The sequence below is a fragment of the Enhydra lutris genome, unplaced genomic scaffold, assembly GCF_002288905.1.
Source record: "Enhydra lutris kenyoni isolate GAN:26980312 unplaced genomic scaffold, ASM228890v2 scaffoldscaffold2, whole genome shotgun sequence".
Classification (NCBI taxonomy): domain Eukaryota; kingdom Metazoa; phylum Chordata; class Mammalia; order Carnivora; family Mustelidae; genus Enhydra; species Enhydra lutris.
The window spans coordinates 45,822,173-45,845,736 of NW_019154086.1; the positions used below are offsets into that span (position 1 = coordinate 45,822,173).

Sequence of the window (23,564 nt, forward strand, 5' to 3'; positions counted from 1 at the left end):
TATATTTAATTGAAATATGTTGCTATTTTTCTTCAAATTATTATTTACATGAATGTATGTAATAAACTACATTATTTGGAATTCCAATTCAGTTTTGGTGTGTGTGTCTCAACAAACGCTTCAAGTCAGTATATGTAAACTTGCTTTTTATTTCTTCTTTTTGTAAGATTACTTCCTTCCTTTCTCCCTTACTTCCCTTACCTCCCTTTCCTCTCCTCCCCTCCCCTTTTTATGTCCCCTCTTCTGCTCACTATCTTCCTATCTTTGTTCATTTCTTCCCTCCTCTCTTCATCCCATCCCTACCTTCCTTCCCATACCTTCTCCCTGCTTCTTTTCTCACCCTCTCTTTCCTCCTTTGTTCCTTCCTCCTTTTTTTCCTTTCTTCCTTCCTCTTCCTTTTTTTTTTTAAGATTTTATTTATTTATTTGACAGAGAGAACACAAGTAGAGGGAACAGGGCAGGGAGAAGAGGCTCCCTGCCGAGGAGGGAGCCCAGTGCAGGGTTCAATCCCAGGATGTTTAACTGACTGAGCCACCCAGGCACCCCTTTTCCTTCCTCTTCTAATATGTCCTTTTCATTTTTCCTACCATTTTCCCTATTTCCTCTTAACGGAATACTAACATAACTTCCTAGTTTTTCTCTTACTCTCCTATCTATTTGATAAGCTACTGCCATATTTTAATCTCCCTAAAGCACAGTTCTGATCAGATCACTGCTTCTCAAAACCTTTCTGTGATTGGTTGCCCGTTTCCCATCACATTAGCTCTGTGATGCTCCTTGACCTCCAACAAAACTAGTCTAAGAGTTCCGTAAATAAATTCCTTGTTTTTTGCTTCCATTTCTTTTCTCCTGTTATTCCCTTTGCCTGGAATGCTTAGCCTTCTACTCTGCCCTTTGCAAATTTATGTTCTTGGAGACTCAATTACATGTCACCTTTCCTTTTCCCTTATATCTGTGAGTATCTCTTCTGCTCTTCTACAAGTTTTTCAAGATGAGGGCCTTTGTCCTCTTAGAATTCTGTGAATTTTCAGCACAGCAACACAGTGTGCCTTGCTGTGGCAAATATTTGGTAAATTTAACTGGTTTGTAGCAATATTTTTCACTTACCAAAATTCCTATTTTCTTGTTCCTAGTTAAAGAAGAGTGTAAAAGTCCTAAAACTGAGACTCGGTTACAAAAAATGTCAAATAAACAGGTAAGCTTTCTTAAATCAAATTTCTAGTAGCCACCTTTTTGTTACCATTGGTAGCTCTATGGCATCTGAATTTTGCAGCCCTAATCCATTAAGGTGTATGACAAAAAGATTGCTGAAGTATAGCAACTGCCTGTCACTTGGAATGGGAGGTTACACAGCTAGAGTCAGGATCTGGGACTAGAGATATTTATATACACACACATATACACGCACGCAAATATATACATACATATATATTTAAAAGTTGGGTGGCCTTGAGCAATTCACTGTACCTCTCACATCCTCAACTATCTTCATCTTTTTTTTTTTTTTTTAAGATTTTATTTATTTATTTGACAGAGATCACAAGTAGACAGAGAAGCAGGCAGAGAGAGAGAGGGAAGCAGGCTCCCTGCTGAGCAGAGAACCCGATGCGGGACTCGATCCCAGGACCCTGAGATCATGACCTGAGCCGAAGGCAGCGGCTTAACCCACTGAGCCATCCAGGCGCCCAACTATCTTCATCTTTAAAATGGAGTAAAAATAGATCACTCATCTCACTCCTTGTATGTAGTCTATATATACATACGTACCTACATACATATGAACATACCTACATACATGAATATATGTATGAAATGTGTAAAAATATGTGCATGTATTCAACGAATCATTTGAATCAACATAGCAAAGTTAATAGTTAATTCTGTGGAGTAGCTTGGTGGGAGGAAGCTGAGATCATTTATGTTTTATTTTATATAGTCTCTGCTGATTGATAAGGAGAATATACACATTTTACAATCAGATTAACAAATATTTACTCTAAAAACATTCAGGGACACTAATGATATATGTACTTTCTATATGTGTATTATTTTAATAAAAAGTTTTTAAAAATTAGATCCCTTATAAGCTAGTAATTTATCAAATTTATTAAAGACATCTTAGCAGTATATTTGGCACATAACAGGTTCTCAGTAAATGGAACCCATTAATATTTAGATACCAGTAAATGGTTGACTTTTAAAGCCTTCTTTTTCTGAAACTCTTAGCTATAATTTCCTTTCTTCTAGAGAGGGATTTATAAACTTTTTTATGGATTCTTTCTCAGAATAATGTTTTTAATGCTAAAATAAAATACATAAGATTTGAAAGAAAATTAATTATATTGAGATACAATTAGAATCGCCTTATTCCCTACATTCATAATTGAAGAAAAACTTCTAAATTCATTTAGAAGTTAATGAAGATAAAGGTCTAAGTTTTTTTTCTCATCCAAGTTTACAGGTCCCCTTATGATAGAAAAGAAAATGACACATAAAAAATTTGCAGCAATTTATTTAGAACACTATTAAGTGACAGTTATTTTATTATTATATTTGCACAAAAAGCTCATTCTTACTCTTTTATAGATGTTTGGAGGGCCTGCCAAATGTAATATTAAGCTATTGAAGAGAAATGAAAGTGCAGAAGTCTCAGAAAACCAAAAGGTTGTGACTGGTTACCCAAACGCTATTGATAAGGTAAAAAACCATTCATTCAATTTCTCTTCCCGAACTTTGGCTCCTGGGAAGATGATTGAGTGGAAATTATGGTATCATTTTTGTACCTAAAATTCTTAACTTTTTCCATGTCCTTCTACTTTCATCTTCCTTCATGCACAAAATATTTCTTCTTTTAGCCAAATCCTAGAATTGAGAACTTTTTAGCGTCCTTGAATATCTCCAAAGAAAATGAAGTACAATCATCTCATCATGAAGAGCCTCCAAGTGAAGAACTTTTGTCACCGCAGTCATTTGCTATGGTTCGTATTTTGTAGGAGCTTTCATACTGTAGTAACTTCACTGTTGTGGCCTCTGCATACCTACCCCATGTAACTCTTAAAACAGTTTGGTCTCCTGTGTACTGTAGTGTTGCATCATATTGACATTTTGTTAGGAAAACCAGGCTGCCCTGCACAATTATCTATTTGTTTGATTGTTTGTTTTCCTCTTTAAACCATATAGCTCCCTTGCTTTTCAAACATTGCTACCAGGCAGTTTGGTCAGGTTAAGCAGAAGGATTAAGTTTTGTTTTCTGTGGTAGAAAATGTGGTTATTTTTTTTCAACTCTAGATTGTTGATTTTGCTTAACTCCCTATCTGAATGTAGTTACCATCTTAATTTTTAATAATGGAACTCTTTAAAAGAAGGGTTAATAAACTCTGTAATTCTAATGTTAACTTTTGTCCATCTACCCCCCACCATCTCTGTACCAATTATTTTCAAAACAGAAGGGAACTCGGATGCTTAAAGAAATACTAAAAATTGATGGCTCTGATGCTGTGGACCATAAAAATGAAACGAAACAGTTTGGTAATGAAGTCAATGTTTCCTCTAATAGAAGAGATGAATATGGACCTTCCTCCCAGGCTAAACAAAATAAGAAATTAAGTATGTAAACTAAACTAAGTACTGTTACTAATAACCAATATCGTTTCAAAACTTCAGTTAATTTGGGGTATTTTTGTCATGTGCTGGGTGGCTCAGTGGGTTAAAACTACTTATATTTTTAAAAGAGTATAAGTAAGAGTAACAAATAAGAGTATAATTTTTATGCTTGTGTTATTAAATAATAATATAACTATGTAACCATTAGATCTGTAGTCTCTGTCTTAGGATTACTTAAATTGCGCTATTACAGATATTCATTCTGTAGTACCCAAACATAGAAAAGTTTTTAGATTCTAGATTTTTTTTCTCAGTAATTTAAAAACAATTATGTAACTTAATTATGTTATTTCACTTTACTAAGATTTTAAGATTTTAAGATTTTTTTTCTATTTACAAAATCAGAATAACATTGCAAATGACTTGTGATAATTATATGATACATATAAAGCAGTTAGCACTGTGTCTGGCTTATTATAGGTACCAATAATTGATATTAGTACTATGTTACAATAGGTTGACTGACATAAAAATAGAAAAAGTGATAAAATCAATTAAAAATAATTAATAGATGGGGCACCTGCGTGGCTCAGTGGGTTAAAGCCTCTGCCTTCAGCTCAGGTCATGATCCCAGCGTCCTGGGATCGAGCCCCACATCGGACTCTCTGCTCAGCGGGGAGCCTGCTTCCCTTCCTCTCTCTGCCTGCCTCTCTGCCTACTTGTGATCTGTCTATCTAATAAATAAATAAAATCTTTTAAAAAAGAAATTAGTAGAGGGGTGCCTCGATGGCTCATTCAGTTAAGCGTCCAACTCTTGATTTGGCTCAGGTCATTATCTCTGGATTGTGGGATCAAGCCCTGCATCAAGCTCCGTGCTGGGCCTGGAGCCTGCTTGGGATTCTCTTTCTCCCTTACCCTCTGCCCCAACCCCTCTTTCTCTCTCCCTCTCTTAAAAAAAAAAAAAAAAAAGACTGAATGTAGACATTGGAAAGTAGGTACTTATCTTAAAACTGTGAAGCCTATAGTATACCATCTGGTACATAGCCAGATTTTAATACACATCCATCATTGCTCCTACTGTCTGTGTCCCCTATACTTTAGTATTATGCCTCTGTATATTATCTACAGAAGCCTCCTAGGAAGAATGACTAATATAAAAGTAAGTGGGGACAGAAGTTTCTAGAGGTAAAAAAAATTTTGAAATAGATCTGAGTTCATTAAGGATCAAAATCTGGAACAAAATCAGAGCCTAGCTTCATTTATCTTCTATTCTAGTGAATATTAGAATAAATGATTAATTTAAAATTCCAGTAACTATTAGGAAACTATCATGGTGACACACATGCTCTTAAAGTAGAACAAAATAAATTTTTTTTTAAAGATTTTATTTATTTGAGGGACGCCTGGGTGGCTCAGTTGGTTAAGCGGCTGCCTTCGGCTCAGGTCATGATCCCAGCGTCCTGGGATCGAGTCCCACATTGGGCTCCTTGCTCATCAGGGAGCCTGCTTCTCCCTCTGCCTCTGCCTGCCATTCTGTCTGCCTGTGCTTGCTCTCTCTCCCTCTCTCTCTGACAAATAAATAAATAAAATCTTTAAAAAAAAAAGATTTTATTTATTTGAGAGAGATCACAGGTAGGCAGAGAGGCAGGCAGAGAGAGAGGAGGAAGCAGGCTCCCCGCCAAGCAGAAAGCCCAACGCGGGGCTCGATCCCAGGACCCCGGGACCATGACCCGAGCCGAAGGCAGAGGCCCCAACCCACTGAGCCACCCAGGCGCCCCAGAACAAAATAAAATTTTAAAACAAAACTGGAAAAAGATGGTTCTACTGTCAAAAACAATTCAACTTTATTTCAGAATAGTGAAGAATATCTTATCTCTTAGAGTCAAAAGCTCAGAATCCAGCCCAAAATACAGAGTTAATAAGTTCTGTGACTTTGGGCAAGCCACTTAACCTTTTTTTAATCTGTAATAATAAGAGGTTTAGTTTCATTCTTCACTGGGATATGCTCTTGTTCTATTAGCCAGTTTATTAATCATAAAGAATGTGAACTTTCAGAATGTTTTTTTTTTTTAAAGATTTTATTTATTTATTTGACAGAGAGAAATCACAAATAGGCAGAGAGGCAGGCAGAGAGAGAGGAGGAAGCAGGCTCCCTGTTGAGCAGAAAGCCCGATGTGGGGCTCGAACCCAGGACCTGGGATCATGACCTGAGCCGAAGGCAGCGGCTTAACCCACTGAGCCACCCAGGAGCCCTGAACTTTCAGAATGTTTTAATCATCTTCTATAAAAGCACTTTTTAAAAGGGTTACTTTTAGAAAAAACTTCTAAGCAGCATCATTTGGGAGCAACCAAACCGTTTATTCATGTGTCACAGAATGTAAGGTGGAATTTTGACAAGTAAGACTGAAGCCAAAGCCTCAAAACTTAAAAAAAATTTTTTTAAGATTTTATTTATTTATTTGACAGACAAAGATCACAAGTAGGCAGAGAGGCAGGCAGAGAGAGAGGGGGAAGCAGACTCCCCACTGAGCAGAGAGCCTGATGCGGGGCTCCATCCCAGGACCCTGAGATCATGACCTGAGCCGAAGGCAGAGGATTCACCCACTGAGCCACCTAGGTGCCCCTCAAAACTTAAGATTTAATTGTAAATCAGCTCAAGAAAACTGCTTATTCAAACATAGCTTTGCTCAAACATAGCTATATAGTCATTGATCTCTCAATATTTCAGGTTTTTGTAGTCAGCTACTTACCATATTTTAAAATCTTTATCTTAGTCATGTATCATTAATCAGTTATAATCATCTAAAAATCTCTATTGAATTCTTGGTAATTTTAGACAATACTAAATAATTTGCTTCATGAGAGCTTCCTTTTTTCATCTTTTAACACTTTTCTGCTTGCTATCTATAAAACTCTATAATAATTGCAGAGCTCAATATATAGTTTAATATCTGTATATATATCCTTTTCTGTTTTTTGGTAGCATCTTACATGAATAAGCCTCACAGTACTAGTGAATACCATAATGTTCAGTCTATGGACCATGTGTGTTGGCCTGCTCCCAGCCATATCCCTCCTGTGTCCACACCAGTAACTGAACTTTCTCGAATTTGTTCCCTTATTGGAATGCCACAACCAGATTTCTCCTTTCTTAGAACGCCACAGGTACAGTATACTACTGTTGCATTTATGTAACTTATTTAACATTGAACTTAAATAAACTGAAAATCTTTGGCAAAAATAATATAATGGAGCTGATTTTTTCTTTTACTTTATGAGCAGCATAGATTTATACTTCCCACTATGGCTCACTCACATTTATGCCAGAGCCCACAGAGATGCTAACAAAGAGGAAACCTGGGCAGCACATAGCCCGGACAGATTGATAGAGCCAGAGATCTCTGTCTACAGCAGCAGCTTTCAAACTTTTGGCTTCATAAACTCCCACTGTTTTTTTTTTTTGAGGTCTTGCCAAAGTTTTTGTTTACTTGGGTTATGTTCTTATTAATTCTATTAGAAACTGAAATTGAAAAAAATTAAAAATATTTATTAAAAATAACTTTTCAAAAACTTAGTGGGAAGAATAACACTGCTCTACATTTTTGCAAGTCTTTTCCATCTCTAGCTTAATGGAAGAAGCTGGATTCTCATATCCGCTTCTTAATATCAATCTCTTGTGTTATGTTTTGGTTGAAATACCTGAAGAAAATCTGGCCCCAGACAGATTGATAGAGAAAGGGAAAGAATTTTAATAACCTTTTCAGATAATGGATATATTTTTTTTAAGATTTTATTTATTTATTTGACAGACAGAGATCACAAGTAGGCAGGGAGGCAGGCAGAGAGAGAGGGGAAAGCAGGCTCCCTGCTGAGCAGAGAGCCCGATGTGGGGCTCCATCCCAGGATCCTGAGATCATGACCCGAGCCGAAGGCAGAGGCTTAAACCACTGAGCCACCCAGGCGCCCCATAATGGATATTTTTTTGATACTACATTTAAATGTGGTATTTTCTTAGAAGTTAGTTGCAGTGTAGAATTTAAAGCTATTCCAGTGGATTTTCTGTCTTCTGTATACTTGTGAGAAACTAAGAGTGGAAAAGGCAAATAGCACCTTAATATTATTATGAAAATAGTTTTGACTTCAAGGACCTCCTGAAAGGGTTTCAGGGACCCCCAGGCTGCCCTGACTGCACCTTGAGAACCACTTACTTTTGTTTGTTTTATCTTCTTTTCATCCAAGTTCTTAATACATTCTCACCTAAAACAAAACAATCTTAAATTAATATTATTATGGGGCGCCTGGGTGGCTCAGTGGGTCAAAGCCTCTGCCTTCGGCTCAGGTCATGATCCCAGGGTCCTGGGATCAAGCCCCGTGTTGAGTTCTCTGCTCAGCGGGGAGCCTGCTTCCTCCTCTCTCTCTGCCTGTCTCTCTGCCTACTTGTGATCTCTCTCTCTCTGTCAAATAAATAAAATCTTTAAAAAAAATTTAATATTATTACATAAAAATAAGTAGAATTTTTTTAAAAAATTTTTTTGTAAAAGAAAAAATGTATAATAGAGAGTTATATACCTTAAAATGTGAACATGAAATTGGTCATTACCACTAAGTCTTTTAGATTTTGACAGTTAATTCATATTAATGAAATATCTGCTATTCGGAGGAAGGTGTAAAGCAGGAGTCAGCAAATTTTTTTTTTCAAGGGCCAGATAGTAAATATTTTAGGCTTCATGGTCTCTGTCACAGCTACTCAGCTGGGCTGTTATAGTATGAAAACAGACATAGGCAATACATGAAAGGACTTGACTGTATTGCAAAAAAAAACAAAATCTGAAACAAACCTTATTTACAAAAACAAGTAAAAGGCCTAGTTTCCTAACCCTTGGTATAAAGAAAAAATTTTATTGGCTTTCATTTGCATTAGGATTCTTGATCCTTCAGCTAGCTTAAAGAGCATTTTATTTTATAAACTTTGCAAGATTAGGAAATGATTCTAAGGTTTAGTAGGGCAACCCAAAACTAAATTGATTGCCCTTTTGAATTTTTGAATTCTTTTTTACAGGATGTCACATGAAATTATTCTGCTTGTTTAGACTAAGCGTGGGGGGAGGAAGCCAATATCCTAGACAGTTAACTTTATAGACATTTCATATTCTCTTCTTTAGACAATGACAGTTTGCCAGGTAAAATTATCTAATGGCTTACTGGTACATGGGCCACAGTGCCATTCTGAAAATGAAGCCAAGGAAAAAGCTGCACTTTTTGCTTTACAACAATTGGTAAGAATTGATCATGACTTCTCTGCTAAACTTTTAATTAATCTCTATAGATGTTTTTGTTGCATTGTCTTCTAACTTTTAAATACTTCCATAGGGCTCCTTAGGAGTGAATTTCCCTTTGCCTCCACCAATATTTCCAAATTATCCTCCTGCTGTACCACCCGGAACCATTCCTCCGGTTTTTCCTCAACCTACTGGTAAGATATTTGGCTCCTCTAAATATTTGTTATTGGGGCACCTGGGTGGCTCAGTCAGTTAAGTGTCTGCCTTTGCCTCAGGTCATGATCCCAGAGTTCTAGGATCGAGTCCTCATCAGGCTCCTTGCTTAGTGGGGAGTCTGCTTCTCACTCTCCTTCTGCCGCCCACCTCGTGCTCTCTCTCTCACTCACTCTATCTCAAATAAATAAAATCTTCAAAAAATAATAAAATAAAGGGGCACCCAGGTGGCTCAGTCATTAAGTATCTGCCTTCAGCTCAGGTCATGATCCTGGGGTCCTGGGATCGAGCCCCACATCTGGCTCCCTGCTCACCAGGAAGCCTGCTTCTCCTCCTCCCATTCCTCCAGCTCTGTGTGTGTATGTGTTTTTCTGTCAAATAAATAAATAAATAAATAAATAAGCAATCTTTTCATGAATTAATTAAAGGAAATAAATACTTGTTAATGAGTTACTGTTTTTTTTTATTTTTTTTAAGATTTTATTTATTTATTTGACAGACAGAGATCACAAGCAGGCAGCGAGGCAGGCAGAGAGAGGGGGAAGCAGGCTCCCCACTGAGCAGAGAGCCTGATGAGGGTCTTGAACCCAGGACCCTGAGATCATGACCTGAGCCGAAGGCAGAGGCTTCTGAGCCACTGAGCCTCCCAGGCACCCCTGAGTTACTGTTTTTAAAAAGTATTTTAAGAAGCATCATTTTGAAGAAACCAAAAAATTTATTTAAATGTCTAGGGAATGTAAGAAGGAATTAGGAGAAGTGAGTCTGAAACCAGAGCCTGTAGATTCATGTAGAAATACTATTCCCTTTTACAGCTTCTAGTGTGGCTATAGTAGGACTGTTCTTTGTTCTGGGCAGCCCCTTATTCCCCAGTAGCTGCCAACAGATGAATTCAGGTTTAAGTCAGACTTCAAAGCACAGGTAGGGGAAGAGGAGAGAAAACAGAAGTGGAAGGAGTAAAAAACAGGTAAGACTTTGAAGCTGCAGATATGAAAGAAACTTGCCCTTGATGATGAAGGAAGTGAAGAATGAAGGAGTTTTTAAGCTTACTGTGTATCTCTTAATATTCTCTATCTTCCTCCTTCAAATGTAGAACCTCAGTTATCGAGCAGATAGCTCCCTGCTTTCTGTAGCCATTTGGGGTCTTCATATGTTTGGAGGGAATGAAAGGGTCACTGTGGAATCAGGATTTTTGTCCAGACTCTTTTATTAACTGATTTTGAGAAAATCATGTAACTTCTTTGGAACTCCTATTTTCTTACTTATGCTAGACTATGTCCAGGATTTCTTTGAGACTACTATTTTGTAATTTTATCATTCTAAATCTTTAGTTCATTAAACGTGTCTTTTATCACCTCGTTTTCCTAATGGCAGTTGACTTCTTCATATCCTAATTATCATTTTTAAACTAATCATTTGTTTATTTCGAGTTTACAAAATTTCTGAGCCTACTGTGTGCCGGGTATTACTCTAGGAGCTCTACATACCTAGTCTTCTCGCAAACATTAGAAAATTTAATAATACTAATTAAACAAGATTTCCCTTCTCTTTGCCCACACTACATGAAACTGAATAGTAAGTGTGATTTTAAAAGTATAAACCTACAGGGACAGAGATGAAAGAGGAAATACCAGCAGATTAGAAATTTGAAAAGAGTTTGTGATGAGAAAAGCAACTGAAGGAGTAGTAACTAATTTAGCAGAGCATGAGTAAGTTACAAACTAAAATATCTGTAGAAGATAATACAAATTAGTTGATGAGTAACTCATCCCTGACAGATCCCAAGAGATTCAGAACTTAGAAGTGTCAGAAGCTATCAGCGCTTCCAGTGAGGCATGGGCTGAAAAGAGGAGGATTGTTTCGAAGTCTGTATGTGGAGGAATGGGACTGCTCCTCAGATCCTTTCCCCACACAGGCAGTTGCCTCTTCAGGCAGAGCATTGGAGGTATGTTCTCCAGAAGGTTTCCTAGATATGGGGACACCAGGCACAGAGTAGAGATATAAGACTGAAAACTGATATTAAGGTAAATTTCCTTTTTGCCATCCTGTTCTCAGTTTGTAGCCAGCCATAGCTCATATAGGAAGTAGGAGATGGTTCTTTTCAGAAATTCATTGAACTGCGAAGAAAAGACCTAATGACTTTTGGAAGAAATACCAAAAGGCTGGCTCACCACCAAATACGAAGTGTATCTTTCTAGGGCTATTCTAGAGAGAAGCTCTCAAGTCATGTTGCCCCTTAACACAAACACTGCTTCTAATCACAGTTTTAGTGCTCTTTAATATGAATAGATACAAGACTGTGAGAGATCTGGAACATTTGGGGAAAATCTCTAACATTAAAAGAGAGAGAGAATGTAGGAAGTAAAACTCCAAAGATAGCTCATGGTTAATATTCTTAAAGAGATAAAACAGTATTGCAACTAAAATATAAGAACAAGAATGTAAGAGGGGAAAAAAAGAATAATTGGAGAATAAGAACTAAATTGTTAAGTTGAAATTTTAAATTCCAAGAGATAAAGCCTTAGCAAAGCCAAAGAACTCTCAGGAAGAACAAGATAAAAAGTGGAAAATCAGAAAGAATGGAGATTTAGAGGAAGAGTACACAGATCCAGGACCTGTCTAATTGGAGTTCCAGAACAAAGAACTAGAGACAAAGGTAGGAAAGGAAGAAAGTATCAAAGAAATAAGATAAAAATGTTTCCTGGACTAAAGGACATGCAGCTCTAGGTTGAAAGGGCCACGAAAAAAGAGATTGCCTTGAAATTGAGAATACCAAATGATAAAGAGGTCGTCTGAAGAGAACTGAGAAGCACTGAGCATTGAATACATCAAAATTCTGAGGCAGAGTGCTCGCTTCGGCAGCACATATACTAAAATTCTGAGGCAGAATTAGTTTTATCTTAGATTTCTTTGTTTAGTCAAACTATAAGTCTAGTACAAGGTGGAATAAAAACATTTTTAGACATGCTAATCTCCTTCTTATGCACCCTTAAGAAGCTAGAGGATTGATTATATGTTCCAACAAAACAAAGTAGTTGTAAGAGAGACAGAAAAGGAGAAGGAAAAAAGGAAGACACAAAGAAGGAAAGAAAAAATTAAAGAAAAACCGTAAGACTACACCACAAGAGGTCTAGTATACTAATGCAATGAATGGAAGTCCCAATGTGCCAGCTCCTCAGCAGGTCTAGAAAGTAACTCTTCCCAATTGGAAGAGCAGAGGGAGGTCTTAGAAGGTAAGATAGTTATCTGATAAATGGGCAGCATCTGGAAGAACATCAAGGATAAGTACATAGAAGAGTTAGAAGAGTAAGAAGTTTTAAGAAGATAATTACTTTTCAAAGAGTAGGGACACCTGGGTGGCTCACTTGGTTAAGCGTGTGTCTTCGGCTGAGGTTATGATCCCAGGGTCTGGGATTGAGTCCTGCATTGGACTCCCTGCTTAGTGGGGAGCCTACTTCTCCTTCTGCCTGCCTCTCCATCTGCTTGTGCTTGCTCTCTCTCTCTTTCTCTGTCTCCCGCTGACAAATTAAAAAAATCTTTAAAAATAATTAAATTTTTTAAAAAACAGTAAAAAGTTTTGCAAGAAAAGAACATAATCAGAGTACCTACTTGGCTCTGCAATGACAATATTTACAGAACCACATACTGTAAACCCCACTTATATATTTAAACAAATATATTTGTTTAAATCATAAATCATAAATAATGATATATTTTTATTGGAAAAACAGAGCAAGTAGTAAGGAGTGATATAAAATAATTTTGATTTTGATCGACCTGAATTCTGATCTATCTTACTAGGAAGTCAGTAGACCTAAAAATGCCTAACATTGAAAAATCAGTAGTAGTAGAAGCAAATTATTGAACAGTGGTAGAAATAAACAGCTTAAACAGTTAAACCTGGGATCATCTACTCTATTATGTTGAAAATATTTTTATTACAATGTGTATATACTACTTTGACTTTTTAAGAAAATGTAATTTGTTTAAGGACGTAAGTTCCTGAGTAGCAAAACTAGCATTCATACCCAAGTCTTTCTAACTCCAAAGTCCATGGTTTTGTTACTGTACTGCACTGGTATTTCTTCAACTGTATAAACAATGCTTTAGTCATAAAATTTTTGTGACTGAATAAATCTGGTGTTTTCATATAGCTCAAGGAAGTAAGTTCACTCTGACTTCTAAAATCTAATTTGACAGCTTTTTCTCTTTCAAAAGTGAACCCAGTAACTACATGTAAATCTTTAGTATAATTAATATGTGTAGGTTATGAGATGTATTATCTAAAAAGAATGATTGTTTTCCCACTTATCGATATTTTACAGTTTGATATTTTTACCTTTTTTGTGTTAATTATTACACTTATGTTCATTAGTATATCATATTTATGATACTGTATTCCTACCTTCCAAGAATTTTAAGGTTATAATTGGAAATCTTTTGGTCTCATAATAGGTGTTCTCCCATGGTCCCATTCAATTGGACCATATTATACATGATATAAGTAAAAGCCAAGAGATTTCAGTGTTAATCAGGAGAAAAAACTGAATCATCAGATTAACATTTTAAAGTTATTTTGTAGATTTCTATTTTCTGGTATTAAAAGTCCCAGTGAAAACAAGTGGAGGAAAGTGTATTTCATATTTAGAACAGTGATTTTTTGAGGGGGAAATTGTGGAACTGATCCTTGCAGAAGATTAATATAGCATCTTTTAAACAGATCTTGTTAACATTATGACTGGCACCAAAGTTGCTTATAGTTAGTAGTACTAAGACCTGAATATTTTTAGCATTTTTCATATTAAAAGTTGTCTTCATCCTAGATGTTGTACATGTGTAATTCAAAACACTAAAATATATGATTTTTTTCCTGATGCCAAAATTTCTTAAGTGGCTGAATTACTAAGCTATACTGTCTTACAGATTTGGTTGCCTTTTTATCTCTCTGAAAAGAAGTTTTGAACACAGTGCATATCTTCTTCAGTGGTGATGTGCTAATGTCCCACTTGTCATTTTTTTAAAGAGTTTATTTATTTATTTTAAAGAGAGGGAGAGAGAGCACATGTGCCAACTGGGGGAGGGGCAGAGGGACAAGGAGAGAGAATCTCAAGCAGACTCCACACTGAGCGCAGAGCCCAGCTTTGGGCTTGATCTCACAACCCTGAGATCATGACCTGAGCTGAAATCAAGAGTCAGATGTCCAGCTGACTGAGCCACTCAGGCACCCCAGGAATCTGTATTGATAACAAGCTCCACAGGTGGATTCTTACACAGCCACTACCAGTGCAGCATTTAGAAACTACTACATTAAACGATGACAAGTTTGGGGCACATGGGCAGCTCACTCGGTTAAGAGTCCAACTGTTGGTTTTGGCCCAGGTCAGGATCTCAGGGTTGTGAGGTAGATCCCCACATCAGGCTCCCTGCTAGGCATGGAGCCTGTTTAAGATTCTGTTTTCCTCTCCCTCAACCCCTCCCTCCCCTTTAAAAACAAAGAGACACACAAAAACTACAGATTCCTTGGATTCCTCAAAAAATTAAGAATAAGGGTTCATATGATCCAGCAATCTATTTCTGGTTATTTACCCAAAGAAAACAAAAACACTAATTCAGAAAGATGTATGCATGCTTATGGAAGAAACCTGAATGTCCATCAAAGTAAAACTGAGAAAAGCAAATACCGTATGATTTCATTTATATGTGGAATCTCAAAACAAAACAGAAACGGACTCATAAATGTAGATTAAACTAGTGGTTACCAGAGGAGAAGGGAGTGGGGGATGAGCAAACAGGTGAAGGGACTGAGGTACAACTTCTAGTTATAAAATAAACAAGTCACAAAGACAAAAGGAACAGCAGAGGGAATATATTCAATAATATTTTAATAACTTTATGGTGACAGGTAGTAACCACACTTATGGTGAGCACTTTGTTGTACTCACTGTACTCAACTGGTGTACACCTGACACTCGTATTATATTGTATGTCAACTGCACTTCAAAAAATACAGAGTCCTGGTTCCCTCCAAGTCTGATAGGCCTGGGGTCCTCCCCAGGAATCTGTATTTCACAAGCTCCCCAGGTGATTCCGATACACAAATCAGTTTTGGAAACCACGGTTCAGTGTACATTTAGTAAGAAACAAAATGTAAATTTTAAAAATCCTTTAATTAAGAATACTAGAATAGGGAAAAGAAAGATTCTGCATGTCAAATGAAAGTGATCAGATTTAAAGACTTGAGCTTTTTTGGTTTTTTTGTAGGCTGGGATCACTATGGAAGCAACTTAGCATTGGGGGCAGGTGAGATCCTTAAGATTTCTCTCTTTGTGCCCTGACTTTTCTCCCCCAAGGGACAGTTTCATGATCCTTTTATTAAATAGTATTACAAATATTCCTAAAGCTCATATAACTATATGGTACTCTTGGCCTTTGTAAGCCAGACAGCATAATGACAAGCTAACTTATGTAAATACTTCACAGTCCTAAGGGGGGCTCCTGAGGTGGAATGTTGTAAGCAAAATGGATTACAAGTTCAGTGTATGCCCTTTGTCAAGATGAAAAACAAAAAACAAAAACAAAATAAAGGGGGCAGCAGAAAGAGATCTTAGATTTCAGGACTCTGATGACACCATTTTACTAAAAAAGAAATTGTCCATGATTTTTAACAGCTAATATAATGCCTTCATCATCTCACCTCTTTGGCTCCATGCCATGGGGACCACCAGTGCCAGTTCCTGGGAAACCATTTCATCATCCTTCATATTCTGGGACCATGCCAATGGCTGGAGGAATGCCAGGTGGTGTGCACAATCAGTTCATACCTCTACAGGTGAGTCTGAAAAGAGAATTACTATATTTTTAAGAGAGTAATTTGCTAATGCTCAAGGACTGTTGAGAAAAATTTGCTTACTTAATTATTACTGATTAAAGGCCAATCAGAAGCCCAGTACTGGTCCGGGTGCTAAGAATATATATTAATGACCCATGCTCAGGGTGCCTGCTGGCTCAGTCAGTAGAGTATACGATTCTTGCTCTCAGGGTCATGAGTTCAAGCCCCACTTGAGTGTAGAGATTATTTTAAAAAAATATATGTATGTATTTTTTTTTTTGAGAATATATATTATGACCATCAGTGACCAGTCTGACCTGGTCCCTGCTCTCTTGAGTTTGTGTTCCAATAAATAACAATAATTACAGCAAGTAATGTCCTTTTCTAGCACAAAGTGATTTTAAAATCAGGAATATAAATTGTTTTTAATTTATAGAGAATTTTAAAATTTTCTTTATATTTAAGTTATGGAGAATTTTTAAATTTCCTTTAATTTCTTAAGTCTGGTTTGTAGACTGTAAGTGGAAGTCACAGGTCAGCATGATTGACAACTATTAGCAACATGGTTTATGACACTAGTTTTTTCTGTGTACATTGATAATTAACAACACTTTTATTCCTTAAAGGTTACTAAAAAAAGGGTTGCAAATAAAAAGAACTTGGAGAGTAAGGAGGCCCAGAGTTCTCACGCTACCCCACTTCAGACTAGCCAGCCAGGGTCTTCCAGTGTCACCAAAGTGATTCCACAGGAGAGTTCATCCGCTTCCTTAAAGTCCTCTCAGAATACTCAGCCTGCGTCTTCTTTTCAAGTTGAAGCTGCCTCCCAAGGCCATAGTATGTCTCATCACAAGTCAACACCAAGCTCTTCTTCAAGAAGAAAATCAAGAAAACTGGCCGTCAATTTCGGCGTTTCCAAACCTTCTGAATAAATTTGGTACCTGGAATTAAATTAATTTCTTTCCTTTCCACCCACCTTTTTAGAAATCCACATCTGTGTCTCATAAAAAATTAGAATGTGCTATTTTAAAGTAGTACATTTTGATTAAAAATTTTCCTTTCAGTTAAAATTTTTTAATTTGTCAGGCACTTTTCATGCTATATCAAATTGTGCATCTTAAACATGCACAGTTTGTTTTACATCAATTATACCTCAGTAAAGCTGTAAAAAAGAAAAACTAAATTAAACCTTGTGTTAAAATAGTATCAGTGGACTAAGCATTAAAGTGTACCACTCTAACTCTTGGCCTCTCATCAACAGAAGTATACTGAACCATGAATTAGACATCATAGTGCAATAATAAAAAATTTTTTTACACTATTGAGGGATAATTAAATGGAGCTTGAAAATTGGGCCTCAATCTACTGAATGTGGATTTTATTTCTCTTTTTAATGATGTGACTGGTTTGTCAGGAGAATGACTCTTATTTATAAGTATTTTAACTTACATTTTGTTGTCTCTGAGGGTCCTTTAGACCTGCTGTGAAATGATCACACGTGTTGTGGTGCTGCCAGTTTTGCTTTATTCTACATTTTGTACCAAAGCAACTTTAGAATACTGATCAGAGTATTTCATTTAACTGCTTAGAACTATAAATAGCAATCTAGATTTGAGCAAGTAATTACAATTTTTTAGATTACTCAAGAACCAGCATTAGAAATTTCTAATAAAATTAAGTTTCAAAATCTACAGGGTACAACGACTACAAATTAATCTTCTAATAGAATAAAATATATTAATCATGTTGTTAGTTGAAATTGTGTTATTCTTTTGTATAGCTTTTTACTTGCTTAAACATATATGAGAGCTTCTTTGTTGGTCCATGTGTCGTGTTTCTTGAGATTGATGAAATTCTAATTTTTAAAAAAATTCTGAGGTGTGCTATAATACAGGCACAATCAGTTTGTGATGTACTTTATTTACATGACAAACGCCTGTCTCATTCTGTTTCCATATTTTTAGCTTTATGCTGAACTGCTCAGTGACTCTGGCATTTTGTCCTTGCATGTCATGTGTGAAGTGTGTATTGTTCAAGCTGTGGCTGTTGAAATCATTTTAGAATTTATGAAAATTTCTCAGTGGTACCAGGACCTGAGTTTTTTTATATATGTATATAAATATGTACACACACACATATATATATTTATCCTTTAGTTTTTGTGATATGCTTATATTTTTAAGGAAGTAAGTTATCATAATTTTTTAAAAAGTAGGAACCATAATGTTTATATGGAGCTACTTATTATTATATCCAGTTTCATTTAACTCATTAAAAACCCTGCCATGAGTCCTAAAGTAGTCTGTTTTTTTTTAAGTGCTGGTATTGAACTAAATGGATTCCTTTCTCTAACTGCTGATTTCAGAGTGTCTCTAAATGTTAATAGGATATTTGTATATTAGTAGTGCCTTTAGTGTAAGAGATAAGTGTTCATTATCTGTCATTTATTATAGTCATGTGAGTTTCTGTGATTTTATTTTCTGTTAATTTTCTAGATTCAGATGTTCATTGGTTCCCAGCATGTCCTTGTTGGGAATGTTTATCTGTAGTGGGATCTTGAATAATGAAGTTCAAATAATTCTGTGTTTGTCCTTAGTGTCCCACAAACTCTCTCTTTGTTTTAAAAGGAAATCTGTATTATGAGAACACAATACAAAAAAGTTAAATTGTGATAATAATGTTCTGTTAACCTCTTAACTACTTTAAAGTATGTAATATTTTTTATCTTATGTACCTGTACAAACTCCAGCATTCAAGAATTGCCTTGCTCATCACTGCTGTGTGGCCCCTCTAAAAACAGCGTACAACCCACATCTTTTTTAGAGTACAAAGGAAGGAGCATGTGCCATCTTCTGAAAACTCCCAAGAAAATTTCAAAAAGCATATTGCCACCAGACCCATAGGATATTTCCCCAGTGTTTGAGCAAAGTGAGCTGATAATTCTACATGAATAGGCAGCAAAAGTGTTTTCTTTTTAGTCCTTCCTCCCTTTTAAAAAAAACACATAGTATTCTAAAGGTCAAGATTGAAGAGAGATTAAAATATAGGAAAGAGCTTGATAATGACGAGATTAGTGGTCAGGCCTTCGTCTTTTCCTTTCCCTTTGTAGACCTATTCCAAATGTGGGCATGAGATCAATAGGAGATCAGCAGGACTTGTGCCTCCCTGTGCAGGACATAAGGAACAGAGATAAAAACAGATAAAAACAGAGTTTTTATCTCATGATAATCTTGAGGAGACTGGATTCGTTGATAGTATGGGAAACACAATTTTTCCGTCTTGGATTGGGCAAACTCAGATCAGCTCAAAGTTTAGAAATATGCCCATTTGACTGTTGAATCTGCTGTAAACTTTCTGTGAAAGCTGTGGTCTCAATAGGGCACAGAAGAGCAGAGTCCCCAGATTGCTTCATGCTTCCACATAACCAAGTTAGTTCCACGTAACTAAATATTCTTATTCAGTTAATTTCTCTCTTTTTTTTTTTGAGTGCATTAAGTGAATTTTGAAATTGATTCTTCTAGTTTCATTGTTCCTTGTTACAATTGCCTGCATTGCCTGATCATCACCTAGTTTTATAATTGGACAAAATCTATTAATTGATTTAAACATCATGTAGACTAAGGTCTTAAACATCTGAGAGTCAGTTGCATGAGACATTAATTTTGCCTGTCAGTGTACCTTGGTTTCAGTTTAAGATGTTGCTTGCTTTTCAGAGGGATAAGGAGTTCTTTTAAAACTGAAAAGATAAGGTTTGTTTTAGTTTTGTTTCTATTAGGAGAGATGAAGAACTCTTGATGCAGGTTTTTTGTTGTTTTTCCTTTCCTATGATCAGGTATTTGCTTTGGTTTTAGACTGTTATTTTCAAACTAATCTAGAATCTTCATTTAAGGGGAGAAGCAGTGAGGGAGGACTTGGAAGAAAGAAACCAATTAAATAAGATACTTCCAATCACTGCATTTTCAGACTATATTCTATCTTTCCAGATCAAGGAAGCAGATAAGTTGCAGGGGCTTTTTTAGTCACTTTTCATCCGTTCTATTTGTATTAATGAATCATACTTTTTTGTAGTGGTTGTCTAATTTTTACCTTAGGGTGAATAATACTGTCCAGATCTCCACTGAAGTTAGGCCTAATGTGTTTTGTCTCATTTTTCAGAGTATCTTTTTTAAAGCAACAGTCTACAATTTCCCAGCTTTTCAAGCTTGCTATGTTTCTTAGGGTCATCTTGCTTCCAAATTGTGTTTTTACTATAGAGGAGAATTAATTTATTGGAGAGATATAACTGTGACAAGTTTTGTCTACTTAAAAAAAAAATCACTTAAGTTCCTTTATCATTTTTCTAGAGATAGTGATAGCACTCAAACTGGTAGTGTTCTTTATGCATATTTTGTAAGCTTCGTCAATGGAACAGTCTTTTTCACAGGAGCATCCTTTTCTAGTCAGAATAAAGCTTAAAATTCCAGAAATGAATACTTTCAAACTGACCTGGTTCGTATTTCCATCAGACCTCTACATCTTCCGCCAGGGAGCAGTAAGAGACTGTGTTGAAACAGACAGACAACAGTGGCGAGTCAGCAGGCATGTGGAAGTGTCCCTATTACCATACCATACTGAGTTAACAGCTCTGGTATTGCTGATCTTTTTTTTCCCCCCCAGAGAGGGGGAAAAAAAAAAACCACATGTAAAATAGTTTTAGTAATTAAAAATATCAGCAATCTATAGCTGCTTTTGTGTTTGTGTGTATGTCAGTGAACCAGCAATTATGCCTTGCTCAATCAATGCATTCAGCCATCTCAAGTGCAATTTGTGATGGAGACTCTGGTTTCCAGTAGATAGTTTTACATAGTAAAACCTGCAAAAATTAATTTTTTCCCAGCAGTACACCCATTGCTTTTGATTTCAACAATTGGTATACTTTTAAATTGCCTAGGCCAAATAATTAAGTTCATACAGATGTTTTAGCAATTTGAAGCCAAATTCTCATACTGTTTCTCATGAATAATAGGACTGAGAATTTGGTCCACAGTTTGCTTTAAGTTCTTTTACTCCTTTTCCTTTTCAGCTAAGGGGCTCTTTCCTTTGTTTTGGGGTTTGTTTTTTTTGTTGTTGTTTTGTTGCCTCAGGTCTCTTAAATTTTCTTTTGCCTGCACCCAGTTGCTTCTTTGAGGGTTTTCCTCTATTTTGATATATGGGTAATAAATAGTGTGTTGTATCAATCAAAATGTTCAATATTCTATTCATTTAAACAATCTAATTCATACATATATACCTTAATTCATTTCTTTTCTCACATAGCTATTTTATAAGTAACTGGAAATTTTCATTAGATCTTATACAGAGCAGTATTTTATTAAAAATTGAAAAGGGAAGACTTTTATGTGCTCATTTTGTAGTTTTTGTTTTTTAAATATCTTTACATTATCTGCAATTAAAGTGTTTTAAACTTGCATTGGAATGGACTCCGAATGTATTTTTGTGTTAAGTTGTACATTTGTAGATATCTAGCATGAAGTTAGCCTCAAAATGTTGTGCAGAAGGATTTTAAAGTATAAGAGTCACTGAAAGTTTAAAAATCTATACATGTTAAATGCTATATGGATTTTAATTAAACACTTGAGAATAATTTCATAAGCTGTTTGTTCTTGTATATTTACATTACTATCAAAAGTAGGAACATTATAGTACTCACTTAAACCCTCTGTCCTTTTACATCTGTGTTTTGAATCTATGTCATTTAGAGTAAACTGAGACAGATTGGTTGGTGGAAAAAGTCTGTGAAGATTGAGATTCCGATGGCCACTGTTCAGAACCTTACTCTACTTACTACTGGTTGTAAATAAATGGTTATCATATTAGCATTGCCAAGTGATGTAAAGCCAAAGCCTCAGTTTCTTCATCTTCTGAAAGATGAAACACTCTTGTGTTGTTACTATGTATAAAGCACTAGGTACATACTAGGTGTATTACAAATGTTAGTAAATAAGGATTTGTCCCGTGTATATGAAAATCTTTTAACTGGGTCCCAAACACAGAGTCCTCTGGATGGTGCCAAATACCTCTATGTTTTTCCCACTGTGTCACTCTCCAGTGTCCAGTTCATAGAGTCTTTGTGCTTCACTTGGGCATCTGGGAGACTCGACTCTGTTTTTCTTTTTCCCCATCACAATCCTCACTATCTTTTCTACCATGCAAGGGAAGGTTCTTACAGAGCCTCATAGAAAGAGACTTCATTTTCTACTGATACGACTGGGCAATCTACAAGTAACATCTTGCTAATATCAGCCATGCCTCACAATGTAACTCTTGACACAGTATTTTACCCAAATCTCCCAATGATATTAGTGGAAAGGAGTTGGAAAGAAGGGTTAAGGAGGGAAGAAAATTTCTTCCTACTCTATCTGCTTCCAGTTCTGCCCGATAAACCTCAGACTGCCTCTCATCTTGTACTTCCCTCAAGATCCCAAGGAGGAATCACATCCTGATAGAGTATTTGGCCCCCTGATCCAGCAGGAGGCCTGTGGTGTAGGCTTACCAGTAGAGACTTAGCAAGCTATTTTTCGACTTCATTCCCCCAGTTTGTCAGATCCTCACACTGAGATCCGTTGTAACCACCCCTCTTCACCCCAACTCTACAGCATCCTTGGGGCTTCCTTCCAATCTTGGTACCAATCTTCTGATATGAGCATCAAAACTAAACAAACCAGGGCACCTGGGTGGCTCAGTCAGTTAAATGTCTGCTTTCAGCTCAGTTCATGAACCCAGAGTCCTGGGATGCAGCCCCCTGTCCAGCTCCCTGCTCAGTGGGGAGTCTGCTTCTCCCTCTGCCCCTCCCGTGTTCTTACTGTCTCTCAAATAAATAAATAAAATCTTAAAAAAAAAAAAAAGATTTAAAACAAAACAAACCAAAACCCACTCAAGCTAGTTTAAGGAAAAGAACTTTGTTTCAGGAAATCGGGGCATTCTTACAGAATCCAATCCAGGAAGTACAATCAGGCCTCCCAGGAACTGGACCTTAGTCAGGGGCTTACTGTCCAGTTCACTCTCTCTCCTCTGCACGGGGCTATAAGGCCTGTAACTCTGTAGATCAGGACACTCATCTGTAGTAGGGGTGAGAGGGGAACAGAGGGAAGGGCAGGTTATTTTGAGAAACTGCCCCTACTGGGGCTGTGAGTTGATAAGGAAATGCCAACCCCTCTAAGACAGGCTCTTAAGCAACAACCATATCCTGAGCCAGCAATCCTTACAGTTTTTACATAAAAGAAGGCCTGCAAAACAGTTTACCGTAATTGTAACCAAAGCTCACTGTAGGACGTGCTTGTAAACCGCTCTCATCAAGGGTTATCCCTGTTAAACTTAAACTTGGAAAATGGTTGCCTTTAGAATTTTCCAATATTTTATGGAGTCACTGATTCCTACAGTTGTGGGAGTCTTGGCCATGTTTCACTGAGTTCCTAGATAGAGGATGAACAAAAAGTCTACTCGTCATGAAATGCTTACTAAGTACCTAATATCCCAAGCCAATGTTACAAATGGTTTACACAGATAACTCCTTTAATCCTCATAACCCTATCATGTAAATAGGTTTTACCTCTGCAATAGTCCTGACTCCAAATCCTACACTCTGAAGCACATTGCTATACTAGAAG

General features: G+C 36.5%; 1 protein-coding gene across 5 annotated transcripts in view; it reads left to right on the top strand.

Annotated features, from left to right (window-relative positions):
- The window catches only part of LOC111147901 (5'-3' exoribonuclease 1), a 104,155-nt gene extending 86,097 nt beyond the window's left edge, over positions 1 to 18,058 (top strand). For 2 of the 5 annotated variants that reach the window (XM_022504168.1, XM_022504187.1), the window contains 10 exons: positions 1,134 to 1,195; positions 2,587 to 2,697; positions 2,856 to 2,978; positions 3,447 to 3,606; positions 6,587 to 6,768; positions 8,766 to 8,879; positions 8,974 to 9,076; positions 15,354 to 15,392; positions 15,761 to 15,921; positions 16,548 to 18,058. In XM_022504168.1, the coding sequence (XP_022359876.1) occupies positions 1,134 to 1,195; positions 2,587 to 2,697; positions 2,856 to 2,978; positions 3,447 to 3,606; positions 6,587 to 6,768; positions 8,766 to 8,879; positions 8,974 to 9,076; positions 15,354 to 15,392; positions 15,761 to 15,921; positions 16,548 to 16,850 (1,358 nt within the window). In that variant the 3' untranslated portion in view covers positions 16,851 to 18,058. The remainder of the gene's footprint in view (positions 1 to 1,133; positions 1,196 to 2,586; positions 2,698 to 2,855; positions 2,979 to 3,446; positions 3,607 to 6,586; positions 6,769 to 8,765; positions 8,880 to 8,973; positions 9,077 to 15,353; positions 15,393 to 15,760; positions 15,922 to 16,547) is intronic. The other 3 variants (XM_022504173.1, XM_022504182.1, XM_022504185.1) reach the window with 3 other exon arrangements.
- The last annotated feature ends 5,506 nt before the right edge of the window (positions 18,059 to 23,564 follow it).